Source organism: Hypanus sabinus, chromosome 10, assembly GCF_030144855.1.
Source record: "Hypanus sabinus isolate sHypSab1 chromosome 10, sHypSab1.hap1, whole genome shotgun sequence".
In the NCBI taxonomy this organism is placed as follows: domain Eukaryota; kingdom Metazoa; phylum Chordata; class Chondrichthyes; order Myliobatiformes; family Dasyatidae; genus Hypanus; species Hypanus sabinus.
The window spans coordinates 97,055,609-97,077,927 of NC_082715.1; the positions used below are offsets into that span (position 1 = coordinate 97,055,609).

Here is a 22,319-nt window from a genome sequence, read left to right on the forward strand (position 1 = left end):
ACAGATCACTGGAATATTGTTTCCACTTAAAAAATATTACACACAATAATGGCCTTAATTAGAAATGAAATCGACTAAATTTGTATTTATATTAAATTTAGAAAACACAATTTTTATACCATATTGAAGTATGATCGAATTTTCACTCCTCTTACTAAGTCCCAAACTATCACATTGCCATCATGTCCTGCAGAGAAGAGAACTCTGGGATCAAAAGGGTGTGGTTCAAGTACAAAGACTTCATCTTCATGTCCCTGGAACAAAATAAATGTTGAATTTTTAACAATCTGTATTAGAGCATCATTTTTATTGTCACTGTTTCAATTAAACTCTCATTCTTGCTGCTAATCTCCAGGAGATATAAAGATAGTGTGTTCAAGATGTTCATGAGGGCCTAAAGGGGTCTACTTTCATTCTGTATGATTTTATAACTGTGTCACATATGACAAGACAACTTGTGACATGTGTCAAATAAACCTTCCCTGAACTGCTCCCATACATTCAGATCCACTCTTAATAAGACCAATCCTACTTACAGCACTCCAAATGAGTACTTATCAATGCCCTATACAACTTGGGCAAACTCCACCTACTTACCTATTCAGTTCCTGATCAATTAAGTGACAACAACCTGTAAGCTTTCCAAATTACATGCTGCACCTGCATCCTAGTCTTTAAAAAAACATGCCCTAGGATGCAAGATCCTTATGCTTCTCAAAACTCTGCAATCTCTTAACTGTTACATATAATGTTTTTTTTTTAATTTTTCTTGTCAAAATGAACATTTTTCATTTATTATAAACTTATCAACCTTATCTTTTGTCCTTTCATTCAAGTCACTTAGATAAGTTATAACAAGTTGAGAACCCAGCCACAAACTCTGCGGCACACCAGTTGTTACATCTCGCCAATCAGAAAGAACTCGTGTCAATTCTCTTATTCCTGCTATCTATGCCTATCTTCTAACCACAACAGTACATTATGTGCAACACCATGAGCTTTTATCAAACATCTTTCGAAACTCCAAATGCAGTGTGCATCCATTGGTTTTCATTTACCCCTAGCATGTCCTTCTTCAAAGAAATCAAATTAATAGGTCAAACACAAATTCCCTTTCAGAAATCCATTATTAAATTTGTCTGAATTTTTCTAAGTGCCTTTCTATTACATCTTTTATGACAGCTTCAAACATTCAACAAGTAACAGATGTTAAACTGACATATACTGCTTTCTGTCTCAATCTCTTTTTGAAAAATAAATAATATTTCTTATTTTTTATTTAAGGGAACATTCTCCAAATCAGGAGGACTATGGAAAATTGAAACCAATGCGTGAACTACCTTAACAGACATTCCCTTTGAGACCCGAAAATAAAGTCCACCAGCACCCAGGATCTAGTCAGTCCAAACTCCTATGATATGCTTAGTACAGATCCTCAGAGTCTGTAATTTTATCTAAGTGCCTCTCTATTTTTCAACTCTCAGTTTGCAGTTATTTCTGTGATGTTACTCAGAATCTACTACATTGAAAACCAATGCAAAATATCTGTTTAATTCATCTGCCATCTCAAAGTTCAACATTCAGAGTAGATTTATTATCAAAGTACATATATGTCACTATATGCAACTATATTCATTTTCTTGCAGGCATACTCAATAAATCCAAAACCATGACAGAATCAATGAAAGACTGCACCAACAGGGTGAACAACCAGTGTGCAAACAACTGCAAAGACAACTGTGCAAACACAAAAAAAGTAACAACCAAAATAAATAAATAAGCAATAAATATCGAGAACATGAGATGACGAGTTCATAATTTGTGGAAACATTTCAGTGGTGGGGCAAATGGAGTAAAGATGCCCCCTTTACTTCAAGAGTCTTATGGTTGAAGGGTAATAACGCTTTCTGAACAATGGTGGTGAGTCTTGAGGCTCTTGAATCTTTTTCCTAATGGCAGCAGCGAGAATAGAGCATGTCCTGGGTGGTGGGGGTCCCTGTTGATGGAAGCTGCTTTCAACAATGCTCCATGTAGACGTACTCAACGGTGGGGAAGGTTTTACCCATGATGGACTGGGCTGTATCCACTACATTTTGTAGGATTTTCCTTTCAAAGGCATTGGTATTTGCATACCAGGCTGTGATGCAGTTAATTTACTCTCCACCACACATCTATGGAAGTTTTTCAAAATTTTAGATGTCATGCTGAATCTCCATAATCCCCTAAGGAAGTAGAGGCACTGCTGTGCTTTCTTTGTAATTGCACGTGTGCCCTGCATGCAGGACAGGTCTTCTGAAATGACAACACCAAAGAAATTTAAAGTTGCTGACCCTCTCCACCTGTAACCCCTGATGAGGACTGCCTCATGGACCTCTGGTTTTGTCCTCCTGAGGTTAATAATCAACTACTTGGTCTTGCTGACGTTGCTGTTATGGTATCACTAAGCTATATTTTCAATTTCTCTCCTATATGCTGATTTGTCACCATCTTTGATGTCACCTATAATAGTGGTGTCACAAGTAAACTAATGTGGCATTGGGCTGTGTGTAAAGCAAGCAGAGTAGGGGGATAAGCACACAGTAATTGTGGTGCACCTACGCTGAGGAAGCTTGTGGAGGAAACGTTGGCAATCCGAACTGACTGGGGTCTGCAAGTGAGGAAATCAAAGATTTAATTGCACAAAGATGTATTGAGGTCAAGGTCTTGAAGCTTATTGATTAGCTTTGAAGGGATGATAGCAATGAATGCCAAGCAGTAGTCTATAAAGAGCATCCTGATGTACGCATACTGCTGTCCAGATGTTCCAGGGTTGATTGAAGAACCAATTAGATTACATCTGCTGTGCACCTATTGTGCCAGTAGGCAAATTGGAGTAATCTAAATTGCTTCTCAGGCAGGAGGTCTCAGGTACCAACCTCTCAAAACACTTCATCTCTCGAGATGTAAGTGCTAGTGAATGATAGTCATTGAGGCGTTACCACGCTCTTCTTAGGCAGCAGTATAATTGAAGCTTGCTTAAAGCAGGTGGATACCTCAGACTGCCAAAGCAAGAAGTTAAAGATCTCAGTGAACCTCCAGTTGTTGTAACTATTTGTCCAGATACCCATATTTGGGCGGAATGCTTTCCATGGGTTCACCCTCCTGAAGGATGCTCACACATCGGCCTCAAAGATTGAAATCACAGGATCATCAAGAGCTGTGGGAGTTTGTGATGGTTCCTCCATGTACTGAAGGTCAAAGCAAGCAGAGAAGGCATTCAGCTGATCTGGAAGCAAAGCCCTGTTGTCGCCTATGTTGCTTAATTTGACTTTATACCAAGAAATAGCATTCAAACCCTACTACAACTGTTGAGCAGTTGATTCAAGTTTCACTTGGAATTGCCACTTTGCCCGTGAGATGGCTTTCTGGAGATCGCTCCTGGACCTCATGTAATTTTCTTGGCTGCCAGACCTGAATGCCTCTGATCTGGTCCTCAGCAGATTGCAGACATCTTGGTTCATCCAAGGCTTCTAGCTGGAGAAGACTGAATGACTTAGTGGGTACACACATTTACAACTGTTTTTATAAAGTCTGTGACAGCATGAGGCATTAATTCATTCATCTGTGGATCTGAACAGTCCTTATACAGTCCAGCACCACTCCTCTGTCTCCTGTGACCACCTATTTGTTGTCCTAATCACTGGAGCCTTACTCTTTAGTTTCTGCCTGTAAGCAGGTAGGAGATGGACAGACAAGTGATTAGATTCCCAAAATGCAGTCTAGGCATGGAAGGGTAAGCATCTTAGTATAACAGTGGTCAATTGTGTTGGGACCTCTGGTGCTACAGGTTATATGCCAATGGTAATTAGGTAGGGATTTCTTCAAACAGACCTGGTTGAAATCCCCAAGTATGATAAGAAATCCATCACCATCTTCTTGTTTCCATTAGTAATCCCTCAGATTCAATTTCTGTAGGATTAAATATTCAGGTGGCTGTGGTATCCACAGACACTTTAATAGCACATTAATGTTCCAGGTGGAAGATATATTCCATTGCTGCCCTCCTTTTCCATATTTACATATTTCCATCCTTCAAGAGACATTTCTAGCAGAAGTACAGCTGACTCAAGTTTATGTGATCAAAATGCCCAAACATCCAAAACAAGCCTATCTTGCCAATGCTAGTATCAAATATGGATAAGCTATACTAAAAATTACAGGCAACTATGAGAATTTAAAAATGAAAAGAATAGCAAGATAAAAGAATATCAAAGAAAACAAAGATCAATAAAAAACCAAAAATAAGAGGAAGGGAGATAAAATGATAGGATCACAGAGAGCAGTAATAATTGAGATACTTTTATAGAAAATGAAAGTAGGCTGTAGGAATATCTGAAGTGAGTAAGCAAAGAATAAAGGCAATAAGCTCTGAATAAGCTTCATCCTCCAACACAAACTGGAATTTCCTAGTACTCTCCTAGACTATCTCAATCGAAATGCAAAATGCAAATTCTTACCATTAGAACGTGTATGAGCTGACCAGTACAAGAGTTCCAAACCTTCAGTGTTAGGTTATTGACAGCTGTAATGACAGTGCTGTCATGCCGATCCCAAGCCACCATGGTTACTTTTAGTTTGTTCACTTTGTCTTCCAAACCCTGGGGATTATGCCTATAATAAGCAAAAGCATGTTACAAAAACATTAGACTTCCAAATCACTCTTGTTTATTCTCCACCTCATTATGTCCAAATAATAGCTCAAAATAATTCACATAATTTGTGAACAAGGGATCACAATGTTCATATCGTTATAGGAGGATGCAAAGAATTTCTTTGCCTTCAAACTACAAAAATTATGATTAAGCAATGAAAGAACACATTAGGAACAAAGAAGAAAGCACCAACATTTCAGCTTCTCCTTGATGCAGCATTGGAATGCTAGCTTCAATTACAAGTTCAACCCTAAGAAAGAACTCATGTCCACAACATAACAGGCAAAAATGTTTGCTAATGCAGCTGTTGGCATAGTTACCCTTCCTTAAATGAAGGAAGGTAACTTAAGGACATTCAATATCTTCCCCTTTCTCATTAGTAAATTTCAGATTAAAGTAGCATCATTCCAGAGGATTTGTGATTCACATGATGAGAGAATATTTATCTTCCCTACAATTAAATTCTAAATTAGATTTCAACACTGCATATAAATATTTATAAATTAGTCACTAATTCTGTCAAATTCTCAGTTACAAGTGACTAAAAAAACTAAATCATTATTTCTGAATTATATGGTGAACATGTACCCAACTGTCAACAGAAAACATACAATGGGTCAAAGCACAGGACTATAGAGTGTAGTGAGGTACATAACATACATGTACAATATGTTCTTGCCATATTCCTGTTATAGGAACCCCTTCATGGACTCCGTCTATACTTTTTACTGGCTCAATAAAGCAGCCAACATAGTCAAAGACTCCACCCAACCTGGACATTCTCTCTTCTCCCATCAGGCAGATGATACAAAAGTCTGAGAGCACATGCCACCACTCAGACAGCTTCTATCCTACTACTCCTATTAAATGGTCCCTTAGTACAATAAGACAGACTCTTCACCCCGCTCTCTACCTTGTTAGGATGTCTGCCTGCACTGCACTTTCTGTCTATACCTGTGGTACTTTATTCAGCATTCTATAATTGTTTTGCCTCAATGCACTGTGTAAAAACTGGTCTGTGTGAACAGTATGCAAGACAAGCTTTTCACCGTACTTCAGTACATGTGATGATAATAATAAATCAAATCCAATTGAACAAACTACCCACTTGTGTTTTCACAAATTATTTATATATACATAATTAAGTGCACTAATGCTGCAACTCCATTAGTCTAAAAGGCATGTAAATTTAGGATGTTGCCTTGGCATCACTGTGCCATATAAGTGGGCTATATTTATTAAGACAATGTCAAAAGCACTTTCCTCTCTCCCATCTCCCTCACATAAATGTCTCTATAACCTTTGTAGCTCCAGTTAGTTTATAATTCATCACTAGAGTTTTCATGCAGCAGCACATTAGCCAGAAACAAACACAATAGCAAGGAAGATATTTGTCCAAACATTACAAGGGTACCTCTCTGCCCTCTAAATTTTAAATTTATTTTCACAAGTTTAAAAGGCTTTGGCCAGTGACCAATCGGCATTTGGGACTGAGTAGCATGAACTAATAAAAAGAAGGCAGGGGCAAGCGCAGCAGCCATTGTCAGAGCGGTGGGGTGAGGGGAAAGAGAAACACAGGATGTTAGGTGAAACCGGGAGGGAGAGGAATGAAGTAAGGAGCTGGAAAGCTGATTCTTAGAAGAGATACAGGGCTAGAGAATTGGGAGTCCGATAGGGGGGAAGACAGAAAGCCATGGAAGGAAGAAAGGGGGGAGGAGTACCAGGGGGAGGTGATGGGCAGGCAAGACATAAGGTGAGAGAGGGAAAAGGGGATGGGGAATGGCGGGGGGGGGGAGACAGAGAAGGAGGAGGGGTGGGTATTGCTGGAAGTTTGAAAAAAATCGAAGTTCATTCCGTCAGGTTGGAGGCTACCCAGGTGGAATATAAGGTGCTGTTTCTCCAACCTGAGTGCGGCCTCATTACAAAAGTAGAGGAGGCCATGGATTCACATACTGAGGTCATACAGAGCCCCAAACAGTCCTTCCACGTGAGGCAACACTTCACCTGTGAATCTATTGGTGTCATATACTGTGTCCGGTGCTCCCGGTGTGGCCTCCTGTATATCAGTGAAACCTGACATAGATTGGGAGACCACTTCGCTGAGCACCTACGCCCTGTCAGCCAGAAGAACTGGGATCTCCCAATGACCACCCATTTTAATTCCACTTCCCATTCAATGAGGCCACGATCAAGTTGGAGGAACAACAGCTTATATGCCATCTGGGTAGTCTCCAATTTGATGGCATAAACATCAATTTCTTGAACTTCCAGGAATGTATCCCCACCCCGCACCCCTCACCATTCCCAATCCCCTTTTCCCTCTCTCACCTTATCTCCTTGCCTGCCCATCACCTCCCTCTGGTGCTCCTTCCCCCTTTTCGTTCTTCCACAGCCTTCTGTCCTCTCCCATCAGACTCCCCTTTCTCCAGCCTGTATCTCCTTCAATAATCAACTTCGCAGCTCTTTACTTCATCCTTCCCCCTAATAGTTTCATCTATCACCTTATCTCTCTCCTCTCCACATACTTTTTAAATCTACTCATCTTTTTTTTCTGCAGTCCTACCAAAGGGTTTCTGCTTGCTTCTAGGTTAAGTTCTTTTTCTTCCCTTCCTTATATCTGCTCACCTAGGATAGTCGAGATGCCAGGCAGGTTAGTTGAATGCTCCTCCAGCAGCATTTGGGAATTTTTGAACATGGAAAATTAAGGGAATAAAAACTTTTTTAGATTTGTTTTCACAAGACTGTTTAATGTCTTTTTTACAGTTAATGGATAAATATGATATCTCTAATACACATTTTTTCAGGTATTTACAGGTTAGGAATTTTTTACGTGATTTTTTACCAAATTACCCCTTGGCTTGCTCTTTAAATTTTGTTTATGTTATTTTTCAGTTTAAACCTTTTCATAAATGATTAACAGCTATCATTTATAAACAGTTTATGAATGCTCACATGTCGCCTAATGATAAGGTTCAACGCACCTGCGAAGTAGAACTTCAACATTCACTTTCAGATAATCAATGGAGTAAAATTTATTATTTAGTCAATAATTCATCTATCTGCGCATGCCATATCTTAATTCAGTTTAAGATAGTACACAGGGCCCATTGGTCCAAATATAAATTGGCGCATATTTTTCCTAAAATAAGCCCTATCTGTGACAGATGTAACGCAGAAATGGCTACTCTAACTCATATGTTTTGGTCATGTGTAAGTTTAAATAATTTTTGGACGGATGTGTTTGGAATATTATCTAAAGTTTTAGACATGGATGTTCAACCTAATCCACTTACAGCAATGTTTGGGATTATTCCAGAGGAAGCAAGCAAAGTGTCTGCTTCCGCCCAACATGTAATAGCTTTTTCAACTTTACTGGCTAGGAGAGCTATTTTGCTACATTGGAAAGAATCCAACCCGCCTACTGTTTTCTATTGGCTCTCCTCCATTATGTCATGTCTAAGCTTGGAGAAAATTAGAAGCTGGACATCTGATACATTATTTAATTTGAAACAAGTCTGGCGACACTTTATTCAATACTTTCACATGATTTAATTTTTTTATTTATCTATCTATTTATTTATTCTCTTTGGGGAAAATCCTTATCCATGAAGGCTTGGAGATGACTGGATGTGTTTTTTTTCTCTCTCTTTTTTAAATTTTATCCTCAATTGGACTGCCCAATCTTTCTTTTCCTTTCCTTTTTTTTTCTTTCTTTCTTTCTTTCTTTCTTTCTGTTTCAGTTTAGTTAGTGGGGTTTTTTTCCTTACCAATAAAATTTTCAGTTTTTTTTTTGATTGCTATGAGGAGTTGTAGTTTTTTTTGACCATTGTATATATAACAGCATAATATTTTACCTATTTGATTTTGACATTATATACTTTCTATTTTACTATTGCTGTTTATATGTTTTTTATATTATCTACTTGTTAAACTCCTCTTCCGATTTGTATATTCTTTATTTGGAAATCAATAAAAAAAGATTGAAAAATGAAGGAGTTGGACCTGGAACTGGATGAACTCCGGATCATTCAGGAGGCAGAAGGGGTGATTGATAGGACATATAGAGAGATAGCTACACCCAAGGTGCAGGAAACAGAAATCAGTGTGGTTATGATAATAATGTGGAGATTTGTAGCCAAATTCAGTGCAGGACTCAGGCCAAATACCCTGCAAGCATCTCGCCTCCTGACATACTCAAATCCTTTCCACCGTTTAAAAAGCACAACTTGGAAGCACAGTAGGATATTCTCCATTGGTCCCAATGAATGTGATTTCAACAACACTACGCAGACCAAACCTATCCTTGTGGTTGGCACCCAAGCACCACCTTAAACATTCATTCCCTTTGTGCAAGTATAGTGGCTTCACTGCTTACCATCTACAAAACACACTGATGTTAATCATCTGGGCTACTCCAACCCAATCCCATGATTCTATCCACTAAGGAGGAAATTGACTTCAAGATCACAAGAATATCACCACCTACATGCGTGTCCATCCTAACTTGGAAATATATCACCAACTCTACGCCACTATGTTTAAATCCTGGAACTCCTTTCTAAAAGCACCGTGAGAATATTAAGACCAGAAGGTCTAGAGTTATTTAAGGCAGTAGTTCATCAACACCATCTCATAGGGAATTAGGACCGAACAACGAATGTTGACCTTGTCAGACAAGACCAAATCCCCCCCCCCAAAAACTATCAATAACTGAGACAACTTTATTTGTTATTTCTTTCTCTAACACTTAATAGACATACTGTAGTTTGTGAACACACTTTTCCTAGATGAATCTCCAAGCACGTGATGGAATTAATTGTTTACACATAGCACTATTAATTATAAGAATAGTTGAAGATGACTCTAGACACTCACCCAGCAGGCTTGACCGCCATGTCCAATAAAATGCTCCTCCACTCCTGCCGACGGAACTGCCAGATCCTTGCTGTCCCATCACGGCTTCCACTGACAAACCTACTAAAAAGCAAAACTTTACTTGTAATATTATACAAAGCTTGAAAAGCAAAGAACAATATTACATAAAGAAAATAATGCCAAATGACTAGCTAATAGCAATGTTGCGATTCATACCCAGAAAGGGAAGAATGAACGATTTCAGAAAACAGGTTTGCTTAATACCAGTGCTAAAAGCGCAATGAAACTTTATTCAAAGGGGTCAAGGAAGTACTTAAAAAAACCAAATAAATGAATTGGACCATTTACTGATGTGGTATGAGGACACAACTCTCAATTAGTCATAAAAACAATTGGAGAAGGTTGAAAATATTCTTCACAAAAAGGGTAACTATAGCATTCTCTACTTCATTCTGGAAAAGGCTAATAATCACTTCCACCAAGAAATTGATGGATGCTTAATAATTGTGAATATTGAAGACAATAAAGTGATTCCTCAAGAAGTATGAGATATTATGGTATGGAAGGCAGTCAAACAATGGAATTAGACTTGGCTTCCTCAAGCAAAGGGCTTGGGCACTCTTGACACTTCAAGGATGTCTTCAGAAATGTCACTATTCAGAAAAGCAGCATGATGAAATTCAAAAAAGCACGAGATTATTGAATAAAGTTAGAAAACTTTTGAAATACTTAGCAGATCAGGCAGCATTTGTCAAAAGAGAAACAGGGTTAATTTCAGGTCAATGAGACCATTGCCTTTTCCTGTTCTTTCATCTCCACTGATCACCCCCTTTCTCACAATATATTCCTTGCAAAACAGTGACAAGGAAAAACACAAGCTTGAGGAACACCATCATCTTCTCTCTCAGAACACTGCAGCATTCAGAACTCAACCATTCAAGTATCACACTTTCTCTGCTTGTGTCAGAACTGGCCAATTCTGCTATTGTTGTCCATCCAAAATATATGACCGAGTATTTCATTCTCCATTGGCCAGGCCTGTTCTGCTTAGTACTTTCTAAATGTGGATGGCACGGCAGCATTGCAGTTTGCACAATCACTTGCAATCACTAATCAGGGTTCCATTCCTCATTATGTCTGTAGGGAGTTATGTCTCTCCATGACCACATGGGTTTCCTTTCAGGTGCTCCAGTTTCCTCCCACTTTGCAAAGGTGTACAGTTAGGGTTAGTGACTTGTAAGGCTGGTGCCAGAAGCATGGCACCACACTTGTGGTCTACCCCAGTACAATACTGAGACTACAGTGGTCGTTGATGCAAAATGCTGCATTTCACTGCATGTTTCAGTGTTCATGAGACGTACAGGCTTAGCATTTCTAAATTTCAGTGTTTAAAATGTCGCTTGTTTGTGTTCATGACAGTAGCCCTAGCCTCACACTTCAGAGATATGTCTACAACCTAAAAATAACATTTTACTTCCCTTTTTTCCAACTCTGTCGAAGAATTACTGATCTGAAAAATTACCTGTTTCCCTTTGCATATCAATGGTGTGACCTGCTAAGCATTCCATTTTTCTATTACAAAAGCAAAAGAACAAGTTTCTATGACATATTTCAATGAGCTGGCAATTTGCACATTTAAAAGACTGAAGTACAAGATGATTCAAGTTCAATAGACTAAGTAATAAATAATTTTTGACAAACAATTCAAGGAGCTGGCAAACAGCCAAATTGAAGCTAGAAAGGGCTGGAAGGGCCTATTCCAGGCTGCACTCCTAAATATGGGTGGCAGAGTGGAGATATGTCTCTTCCAAAGGAGGTGTAAGACACTCCTTCCCTCCACTAGTCTGTAGGTGCCTCCTTAGCCTTTGATCAGGGTCACATGAAGCCATGTGAGTAGGTGGTGGATAGTCATATTTAGCAGCTAGTGCATATCACAAGTCCTGGTTATGTAACCACCGACGCCAGGCGGACAGTCTCTGAAGAGTATTGATAATGGCTGGGGTCACTTGTCTTGCAAAGACACTGCCCAAAAAAAGGCAATAACAAACCACTTCTGTAAAAAAAATTTGCCAAGAACAATCACGGCCCTGGAAAGACCATGATCATATGACATGGTACATAACAAACGAACAAACAATAAATAAATAAAATTATTCTTACCTGTCACTTGTGTTGGAGAACTGAATACTGTCAACTTTGTCCTAACAAAAATATAAATAGGAGCTAAAATTAACTGACTGTAATCTTCTTTCACCTTTTAAATTAAGTATCTATAATTTTTAACACTTTTTTAAAATCAGTACATGTCAGATTTTTCAATCTTACAAATAATTAAACATAGTGCATAAGCATTTCAATTCTGCAAAACCACCTCTTACCTATCAGCATTCCTTATGTGCCTACCACACCCTCTTTGTTACTAGTAAACCGATTTAATTCTGTGACTAGAAGGAACCTCAATTTCCACCACATTCCCACAGCTTCTAATGAAGCCACAGAGAGTCTTTACCAATATGTATTTAGCAATGCAATAACCTCTAGACTTATCTCCAGGGATATACTAAGATTCTCAAGATTCTCTAAGATTCTGCACTGCCTCCCCTAAAGTTTCAATTCTTAATGAAAGAAAATTGTTCTTTGTTTTGAATTATTCTTATAAAAAATGCACAAACTATAACCCTATATTAATATGATATCAACTCACTTCCTCCCAAACTGCTTATTGGTTATTAGACCCAAGGTCAACTTAACCGTTAAGAGTGGAGTTGTAGGGAGAACAGAGCAGGGGAAAGTGTAGAGTAAGGAAAGAAGAAAGCAAATAAAGCCAAAAATAGAAGAGCAGGGCAAAGGAAAAAGAGGCAAGCCATTTATGTTTCACTTCACGACATGAAACTCTATAAAATCCTTTTAAATGAATGACAATCCAGTGAATTGGATCTAAATCAAGTGATTCACCAACACTATATATTAGTTTTCAGTATTTAGTTGATCATATTATCCCAAGTCAAATTTGAATACATGATATTAACTTCTGCTGAAGAATCTATTATGCACAGAAACTCCTTCTCACCAATTACTATGTACAGCTAGCATTCTACACATATTAAGCCACAATTCTTTCAAAATCCTCCTGGCAAACTTGCCAGGGAATGTTTCCCAGTGGGTTTCCTCATTAACAGAATCAGATCAAAGAACTTCCACTGTAATCTGCTACCGAATGCATCATCCTTCACTGTAATTATAGATTACTGCTTGCATTAGAGATCAGTATCAGGCATTGCCTTTTCTTGTTATATAGGTAGAGCAAGTTTCAAATTAGTTTATCATATGCAACTTGGAAATGTATACAACAAGCAGGATTAAAGTGGGCAAACATATGGCAACTACAACTTAATAAGGAGCAATGGGATAACAATTTGCATTGCAGAAGATATGGTACTTATTTTGAGATTGTGCAAATTCACAAATCTTTTGAATGTTGGCACAGGTGATTTGGCTTTGCATCCAGGGGAAGTGAAATTAAACCAAAAAAAAAATGGTAGTCTAGTCAAATTTGCAAATGAGTTCCGAGATAGAAACATAAAAAACATACTTAACTGGGAATCTAGGGTTATCCAGGATCTCTGCTGAAATATTGTGTCTAATTCTGAGTACCACACTTCTGGAAAAATGTGAAGTATGGTTGAGTGTTTACTCAAGAGATGATTTACCAGGACAATAATAGCAATGCAAAACTTCAGAAATTTGGAGAGCTTAAGGTTCAAGATTGTTTAACGTCATTTCCAGTACACAAATGTAAAGGAGAAAGAAATAATTGTTACTCCATATCCAAGGCAGCATTAGAAAAAACACAGTAAGATAAAGAATGTAATAAAAAAAAATGCAAAAGAAACTCATAAACATAGATTGATTGTATGTTCATAAAGTGATGCCAGACACAGGAGTGTCTTTACACAAGGTGACTCTTGCAGGGAACGATAAAGTAGCTGTGATGGGAGGTTGTGGGGGAGGAGTTAGTGGGCAGAGGTATTGATCAGCCTTACTGCTTGGGGAAATTAACTGTCTTTGATTCTGCTGAGACCCTTCATGATGTTAGTGACCTTTATCCAGCAGCTTTCTGTACGTATGTCTGTCGTGGCAGGTCAGATGATGCCGGTGATGCACTGAGCAGTTTCTGTGCCATCAAGGACGCAGTATGTTAGGATGCTCCCTATTCGCACTTGTAGAAGAACCTGAGCATAGATGTGCATAGTCAGTTCTCTTCAGCCTCCTCAGAAAGTAAGAGTTTATTGATGAGTTTTCTTGACCGTGCAGAATGTGTTCTAGGACCATGAGAGATTGTGCAAGATGTATACTTCCAAGAGTTTGAAACTACTCAAGGGACTCCACTGCTGTGCCACTAATATAAGGGGTGTGAGTTCTCCTGAAATTAATAACCTGATTACTTAAGTGCTGAACCACAGTTGTGTCTGAGCAGAGTGTACAGCAATGGACTTAGCACACAGTCCCCAGAAGGGAGAGGGCAACCCTTGTTGGGGATGCTGTGGAGGGAGGAGGGGTTGTGCATCCTGACTTATCAGAGGTGTGTGGGTTTGGAAGTCCAATATCCAGAGGGAGTTTGCTCACCATGGGACAATAGTGTTGAAACCTCAACTGAAATCCAGAAACAGCATTTTGACCTAAGTATCCTGGTTTCCTGGTGTGTCAGGGCCAAGTGCATAACAAATATGCCTCGTTCATGGCGAGGATCTGTCGGTAAGCATTTTGGTGAATGTCCAGTGTGGAAGGGGTGGAGTTTTTGATATGTGTCATTACCAGCCATTCAAATCACTTCATGATGATTGGTGTCAGTGCCAACAGGATGTAATCCATTCAAAACAGTCCTGAAGCAGAGATTATTCTACCCAGAACAGACAAGCATATGCAGAGACTTGAATATATAGGCCCTAAAGACTATGACAGATTTCGACTGAGCAAGCAGAGATCAACTGTTCCTTTTGGCAAGAAGGGCATCAACAAGATGCCAAAGATAAATTGGCAAAAGAGCTAGAGGGATAATTAGGAGATATATTTTCACATCGAGGAATGTAAAACATTTGGATTGCACTATCTGAAAGGGTGGTAAAAACACATTTCATTGAAAGTTTCAAAAGATAATTAGGCATGAACTTTGACCATTACAGGGAAAAGGCTAGAATCTGTTCTTAAATTACTTGACTATGAGAAAATAAAAGCACAGCTTAGTGATTTGTTATACTTAACACATATTATAATTTTAACTCCATCTAAAACAATCAACCATATTTTACTGTTTGAAAAAAGGACTTACAGTATGAAACTCCAATTCTGTGATTTTCTCAGGTTGCCCTGAACCAAAATAATAGACTCGAATAATGTGATCTGTGCTCCCTGTTGCCAAAAACATTCCACCTGTAAAGGAAGAGAGACAAATGTCAGTATCTACTGTATCCAAAAGTGAATTATTGTAATTACCATCCTTCACACAATATAAACAATGACAGAAACAGCTGGCTTGTTTGGCCTTTTACCTGCAAGTTAAGTAAACAGCAATCAGCTCATAAAAATAATCCTGATCACATTTTGCATCACCTTTTCTTTCCCAATTCAATCTTGTATGTTGATCATGGTATAAGTTGGAACCATTAAGCCTAGAAGGGTAACAATGACCTCCACTTCAAAATACTTTGGTCAGGGTTATGCATAAATAAGAATAAAGGTTAGAATTCACCGTAGTTAATTGAACAACTATCTTTGATATTGTACAAGTGCTCCATGGTAGTGTAGCAGTTACAATAGTGCTACATAAATCGGGGTATCGTGATTCCGAGTTCAATCTTGGCTTCCTTTGTCAGGAGTGTCTGCGGAATGGATGGGTTTTCTCCAGGCCCTCTGGTTTCCATTCATAGTCCAAAGACATAACAGGCAGATTAATTGGTCATTGTAAATTGTCCCGTGATTAAGTTAGGGTTTAAATGGGGCTGTCAGAGGTTGATCGGTGGTGTGGCTCTCTGGCCTATTCCGCACTGTATCTCTGAATTAAAATAAAATAAAGCAAATCACAAAGTTGTGAAGAATCAGGTGGGAGAACTAGATTGAAGACAGCAGGGACTGTATGCTGCAACTAATATGACAAACACTATGAAAGGTTGTGTTACATAAAAGTCTCATTCTACTTCATCTGTACTAGTACTCAAGGGAAATCATCAGTCTTCTATCAAATCCTGTTCTTTCTCATACACATTTATTGAAGTAAACGCATCTGCCACTAAAACGGTGAAAATTTCCCAGGGCTTGAAATTAATGGCAATTCTATTTAGTGAAATAATGCAGGTATTTTACAGCATCACTGTGTCAGCTTCAAAATGTCATCCAACAGTTTGCACAGCTTGTGCAGCCTCAGCTCAAATGCAATTAAAGTAAGTTGCTGGCTTTTGAAAACATTATGCTGGGGTGGGGGGGGGGGGGAGGAGGTGGTCCAAAAATGGAACTGATTTCTGCATCATATTCTCAGAAATGTAGAAATCAATTATAGCAAACTATACAAATAGTTGCATGTCAGAGAAAAGAGTTTAGATAAAACCAGTTTCCAAAAACAATAATCTGCTCCAAAAATTTAACAGGTCGATCAGCATCTGTGGGTGCAAAGAAACTGTCAAAGTTGAGATCAAATCCGTGAATCGGGAACCCTGACCTGAAACATTGGCAATTTCTCCCCCACCACTTATGTTCCCTCTAAGGTATGCGCACAAAAGAATTGAAACTGCGCACAAAAGTTTATCACCTCATTGGCATGTTAAGTATATTTCACAATTGTATACACAATCGCATTTCCTTTCCCCATTTGTGATGAGGATGGTGTTGACAACATGGAGTTTGCGATGATTTGTCTGCAGACTTCAGAACTAGCTTATTTACACCGTTTTTATTGAAGAAATTATTCAATGCACACGCATTGTTGCCACTGGGCAAAAAGTTGCATAGCACAAGATTTTTGTGCACTCTGGTCTTTACAAATTAGAGGGAACACTGTCCACAGCCCCCCCATTCAGTTCCTCCAGCAGACTGGTGCTCAAGATTGTAGCATCTGCAGTCTCGTGTCATCAGTGTCTATAAAATGACGGCAAATGTAAGTGAACAAATATATAGAGCTGCAATTCCCAAACACATTTGCATTTTAGGCTGTACATTTACAGTACTATTTATTAGCTATTTATATAATTCTTAGATTCATGGAGAATCAGACAGCAAGGAAACACACCTTTATGCCACTAAGCACCTACTTACACAAATCCCATTTTATTCTCCCTGAATTTCCATCAATTTTCTCAGGATTCCACCATTTACCTACATAGTAGAAACTATTTAAAATGACCAAATAACCTATCAACCTGCACATTTTTTGGACACAGGAGCACCTGGAAGAAACCAACACTCACAGAGCGAATGAGAAAACTCCACATATACAGTGGAATTTAGGACTGAACCCAGGTCACTGGAGTTATAAGCCACCACTGTGTCCTTCAGGACGAGCTACAATGACTATCAATTTAATTTTAGTTTAAATTACTGATTCCTCCAAGAGGACCACAACCTCGTCATGGTGTGGAGGTTTGCGTGTTTCAATTACCCAGAGAGCTACGTTGGCTGGAGTCAAGGTCACCCATGCCAAACAAGTTAAAGGGTAGAGGCCACACTGAGAGTTGTCCACTGGTCCTCCAGGTTCAGGGGTTCACCTCTGGGCTAACAGTCCTGACTGGTAACATTTTTACAAAAGCAGCAATGAAGAAACTTCCTACAATCTGAGTGCATCCTGAGCCTCCACCTGGGACTTGCATGACTGATAGAAGTGACAACCAAGAGGAAACTACTGACATGATGAAGGAAGCCCTGAACACCACCAGAGAATGTGGACCTTCATTGCTGCCCTATACGCTGGTGGCGTAATGGACAGTAGGCAAGTTAGCACATTACTGATCCAATTATTGGTAAACATCCTAATTTTGATGGTTTCCTTTTTTCCTGGTTTGACGGAGTAGACGTTTGGATCTGATGGTTGGGTGAATATTTTTCCTGGCTTCAGAATCTCTGATGCAGCATGTTTCGAATGAAACACTATTAATTAGTTTGCACCATATCAAATAAACTTGAGAGATGAGTTCTCAGGTATCAATATAACAGAGCTTCACTGCCAATTAAATGTTTGTTGCAGATGGACTTATTTTACATCTTTATTACCTTGACAATGTTTGTTCTTCAATCTGCATCTGCTTGAACAATTTTGCAATCATCAAATGAAGTAATTCCTACCAGTTCGACAAATGATGATGTGTGTGCCAAAGCATCACTAACCAAAAATGATTTCAAAAAAACTGGCAACTCTGCCAGAATCATTTGCATTAGAAGTCCCAGATCCTTCAAATGAAGTTCCAACAGGGGAAAAATATTAAACTTAAAACAAAAGAGATTTACTGGAATTGAGTAATTAAAAAGCTTAATGAATAAACTCTTCTCAGGCTACCAGCCGGATACAGATATTGATTTTAATCAATGTTTTGATGACAAGCTCTGTCACGTTCCTCAGGGTTAATGCCTAGACATGTGGTATATATGGTGGTATATATATCCCCATCATCCTGCCCTCCTGACTGGTTAGTCCTCATCCAAAGTTTGAATGAGGACTAACCAATCAGGAGGGATGGATGAATGGAGTATATATAAATCACAACCTCTGATCTATTTTTCCAATATCACTGTACACTCCCGTACCTAATTAAATGGATACTGAGTGTATGTTCATGGTCTTCTGCTGCTGTAGCCCATCCACTACAAGGCTTGACATGTGCATTCAGAGTTGTTCTCTACACATTACTGTTGTAACGTGTTTATTTAAGCTACTGTTGCCTTCCTGTCAGCTTGAACCAGTCTGTCCATTCTCCACTGGCTCCTTTCATTAACAAGGTATTTTTCCCCACAGAAGTGTGCTCATTGGAATTTTTTGGGGGGGTTTTTTGCACCATTCTCTTTATACACTATTGTATGTGAAAATTCCCAGGATTTTAGCATTTTCTGAGATACTCAAACCACACCATCTGAGGCCAACAATCATTCCATGGTCACAGTCACTTAGATGACATTTCTTCCCGTTTCTGATGACTGGCCTGAACAACAACAGAATCTCCTGACCGTGTCTGCGTGCTTTTATGTATTGATTGGCTAAGATATTTGCATTAACGAGGTGTACAGATGTACTTAATAAGTGACCACAGATGTAAAACGCAATTAAAAGTTCATGCAAGAAATTCCAGTCTTAAAATCTGACACAGTAAGGAACTGCATAAAAATATAGCCATGGGTACGACAGGACACTTCGCCAAATGTAAAGAGACCCATGAGACCAGGTTAAGACAAAGGATCTACTAGTTCAATCCTGGGAGAAGTCACATAAACAGTCAGTTTAAGAACAGATAATCTCATTGAAGCCTCGAGGGCTAAGTACACAGCTACAAATGAGAAACAGTATATGAACAGACTATATGAACAGTTCACACTACATATAATTGCATAATGTATGAACTACGAATGAATAACTGGGCTATCAGCACAGCTGAAATACATACAGGAATGAAGTAATCTGATACTACTGAAACAGTAAAATAACAAGAGGCTCTCTTTCTCAGTCCAATGTGTAATAAAATGGAATGAGATAATAGATTTTAGAATTTTTTTTCGAAGTAATTGGCAATTTCATTTCATGAGTGAAGGCATAGGAGAAAATGAGTTAGTGCATGTAAAGTGTATGTTTCCAATATGAAAATGTTGATAAATTCCAAATACCACACTGCTTGGAACAAATGCTAATATCCCTGTTTCAGTGTTTAGCTTACAAAACAACGATCTGAATGGGTGTTTCAGAACTCTGACAGATTATCCTCCTGTTCACTGCCAATCTATCATTGATTTAATTTCAAGCCTTAGAATCTGCTTTTCTGTGACGTATGAATGACCATGGAATCCAACGTTCACAAACAGCACAGCAAAAATGTGTAAAGTCAAGACAATACAATGAGAAGCTGTACATCCAAATTTCTTGTAGTTTTGTGTGTCATCAATGAAAGTGAGGCTATGATAACACAAAAGTGAGGCTATGACCTCCTGATTCAGTCTCTGAATTTTAATTCAAGCAATTAATTACATCTGGAATATGAAGCTGATTATCTGTAATGTTGAAAATTAAAGTACTAAATTATTATAAATGCCCGCCTCATCGATCAAGAAATGGCATCTACTAATATGGTCCAAATGTGAGCGAAGTATCACAGCCCAATTCCAAGTGCAAAATGAAAATTTACTGAATGACATTTCAGATGGTGAGATTCCGATTTATTTATCACATGTACATCATGACAAACAATGAAATGCATTGTTTGTGGCCAACAGCCAACACAACCTAGCATGTGCTGGGAGTCCCCACACATTCCGGAACTAACTTAGCATGCCGGAAATGCTCAGCAGAACCACACAGGGCACAACAAATAACAAAGCAACAACAGCAAAGTAAGCACTTTCCTTCCTCCCTCCCTCCCACCCACCCATACAAACGCAAAGAGCCCCAAGTCCAACTGCCCTCCAGCCATCAGACTTCAACTTCAGGACCACCTATACATGTTTATGGCCTTCAACTATACAACAGAGGCCTGGACTGTGGATGCCTTTAATCACCCATCCATATTATAGAACTCTGAGCATGGCAACATCAAACCATCCCTGGGAAACATGGAAGTATCAAACATTTGGGCCCAGCTAGTGATATGTATATCTCCATCAAATATATAACAAATAGAGCCACAATTTTTACTCAGCGTCTGTTATATTAGGTACAGAAATGGAACCCAGGGTGGACTTCTACCGTTGTAGCACTGTCCACTTCAAGGTTTGACATGCTGTGCATTCAGAGATACTCTTCTACATGCCACTGTGTAACATGTTGATATCTGAGTCACTGTCAGCTTGAACTAGTCTGGCCATTCTCCTCTGACCTCTCTCATTAACAAGCCAGTTTCACGCACAGCACTGCCACTCACTGGATGCCTTTTGGTTTTTTTTTCAAACCATTCTCTGTTAACTCTAGACACAGTTGAATGTGAAAATCCTGGATGACCAGCCATTTCTCAGATGCTCAAACCACCCCATCGAACACTAACATCATACCAGTATCAAAGTCAGTTAGATCACATTTCTTCCCCATTCTGATGTTTGGTCTCAACAACAACTGAAGCTCTTGACTATGTCTGTTTGCTTTTATGCATTGGGCTGCTGCCAGATGATTTGTTGATTAGATAAATGCATTAACGAGCAGGTGTACAGGTGTACCTAATAAAATGACCACTGATTCCTGCTGAAGGGGTACAGCCCGAAACATCGACTATACTTTTATCCATTGATGATGCCTGGTCTGCTGAGTTCCTGCAGAATTTTGTGTGTGATTGTGATTTGAGTGTATATTGTGCATTTAAAGTCAGAAATCATACCTGAAGTTGTAAATATTATCCCTGTTATTCATCCTGCGGAAGCTACATCCAAAATACTACCAAAATCATCTAGTACGACACTTGCAAATAAGAAATAATACACGCATGAATGTGCATTTTTCTATCCAACTTTTGCGATCCATCATGTTGCAGATAAATGACTACGCTGCTAGATCCATTTCAACCAGAGTCATCATGTTTGCCTGAGACAGAACAGTGGTTGACTTCATTTACAACAATGAAACCGAGTACAGAGAGGAAGCAGAGTGGCTGGTAAAATGGTGAAGCAACAACAACTTGAGTCTCAATTTGGACAAGACCAAAGAGATGACTGTGGACTTTAGGAAGGTACAAGTTGACCACTCCTCATAATTCCTCCATGCAGAGTTAGCAGCACCAAGTTTCATGGAGAGTACACAACGGACAATCTCACCTCATCCCTCAACACCAACTTTTTGGTCAAGAAAGTACAGAAGCATCTCCATTTCCTGAGGAGACTGAGGCAAGTGAAGTTTCCCCGTCCCCTCACATTTCAACCTGTTTTTACAGGAGCACCATCAACAGCGCCCTGGCCAGCTGCATCACCATTTACTATGGGAATTGCAAGGCACCTGACCACAAGTCCCTATAAACAATTTCAAAACTACTGAGAGGATGATCAGGGCCTTACTTGCACCCATTAGGAGATATTTAACAGGAGATTTCCAAACACAGAACCCTTACTAGCACCATTAATGATTCTTCCCATCCATCCAACAACCTCTTTGACACCCTACCATCAGGTAGGCGGTATCATCGCGATAGGACAAGAACTGTTAGGGTGGGAAACAGCTTCTTCTCTCAGGCAGTAACACTACTGAAGTCCCTGCTACCCGGGTCTCATCACGTACGATGTGCAGGTAGCGTTCCACTGTTTATCTTTTTTCTCGTGTCATATGCTCCTTGCTATTTAATTTATTTGTGGTTATATTATTTCAGGTGCTATGTTTGTCAAGTAAAGCGACGAGGGAGAGACATTGAGTGCCAGCTGCCTGCCTTTTGATCGTTGGTGGGATTGCTCTGCTACAGAAAAAGAGGGGACTGTCTTTTGATTTCTGGTGTAAACTATTCAGTCTTATAGTTCCTTATATTCTGTGATTTTTGCCTCGTCTTGGGGGGAGGAGGATTTGGTGGTCGATGTGCCTATTCCATTTTAGTTTGTTTT

General features: G+C 39.1%; 1 protein-coding gene across 3 annotated transcripts in view; it reads right to left on the reverse strand.

Annotated features, from left to right (window-relative positions):
• Nucleotides 1–22,319, reverse strand: part of phip (pleckstrin homology domain interacting protein) — a 178,013-nt gene that overhangs the window by 72,637 nt on the left and 83,057 nt on the right. For 2 of the 3 annotated variants that reach the window (XM_059982361.1, XM_059982358.1), the window contains exons 11-15: nt 14,896–14,996; nt 11,727–11,767; nt 9,567–9,668; nt 4,497–4,650; nt 120–254 (exon numbers count right to left, since the gene is read on the reverse strand). In XM_059982361.1, coding sequence (XP_059838344.1) covers nt 120–254; nt 4,497–4,650; nt 9,567–9,668; nt 11,727–11,767; nt 14,896–14,996 — 533 coding nt within the window. The remainder of the gene's footprint in view (nt 1–119; nt 255–4,496; nt 4,651–9,566; nt 9,669–11,726; nt 11,768–14,895; nt 14,997–22,319) is intronic. The other variant, XM_059982360.1, reaches the window with a different exon arrangement.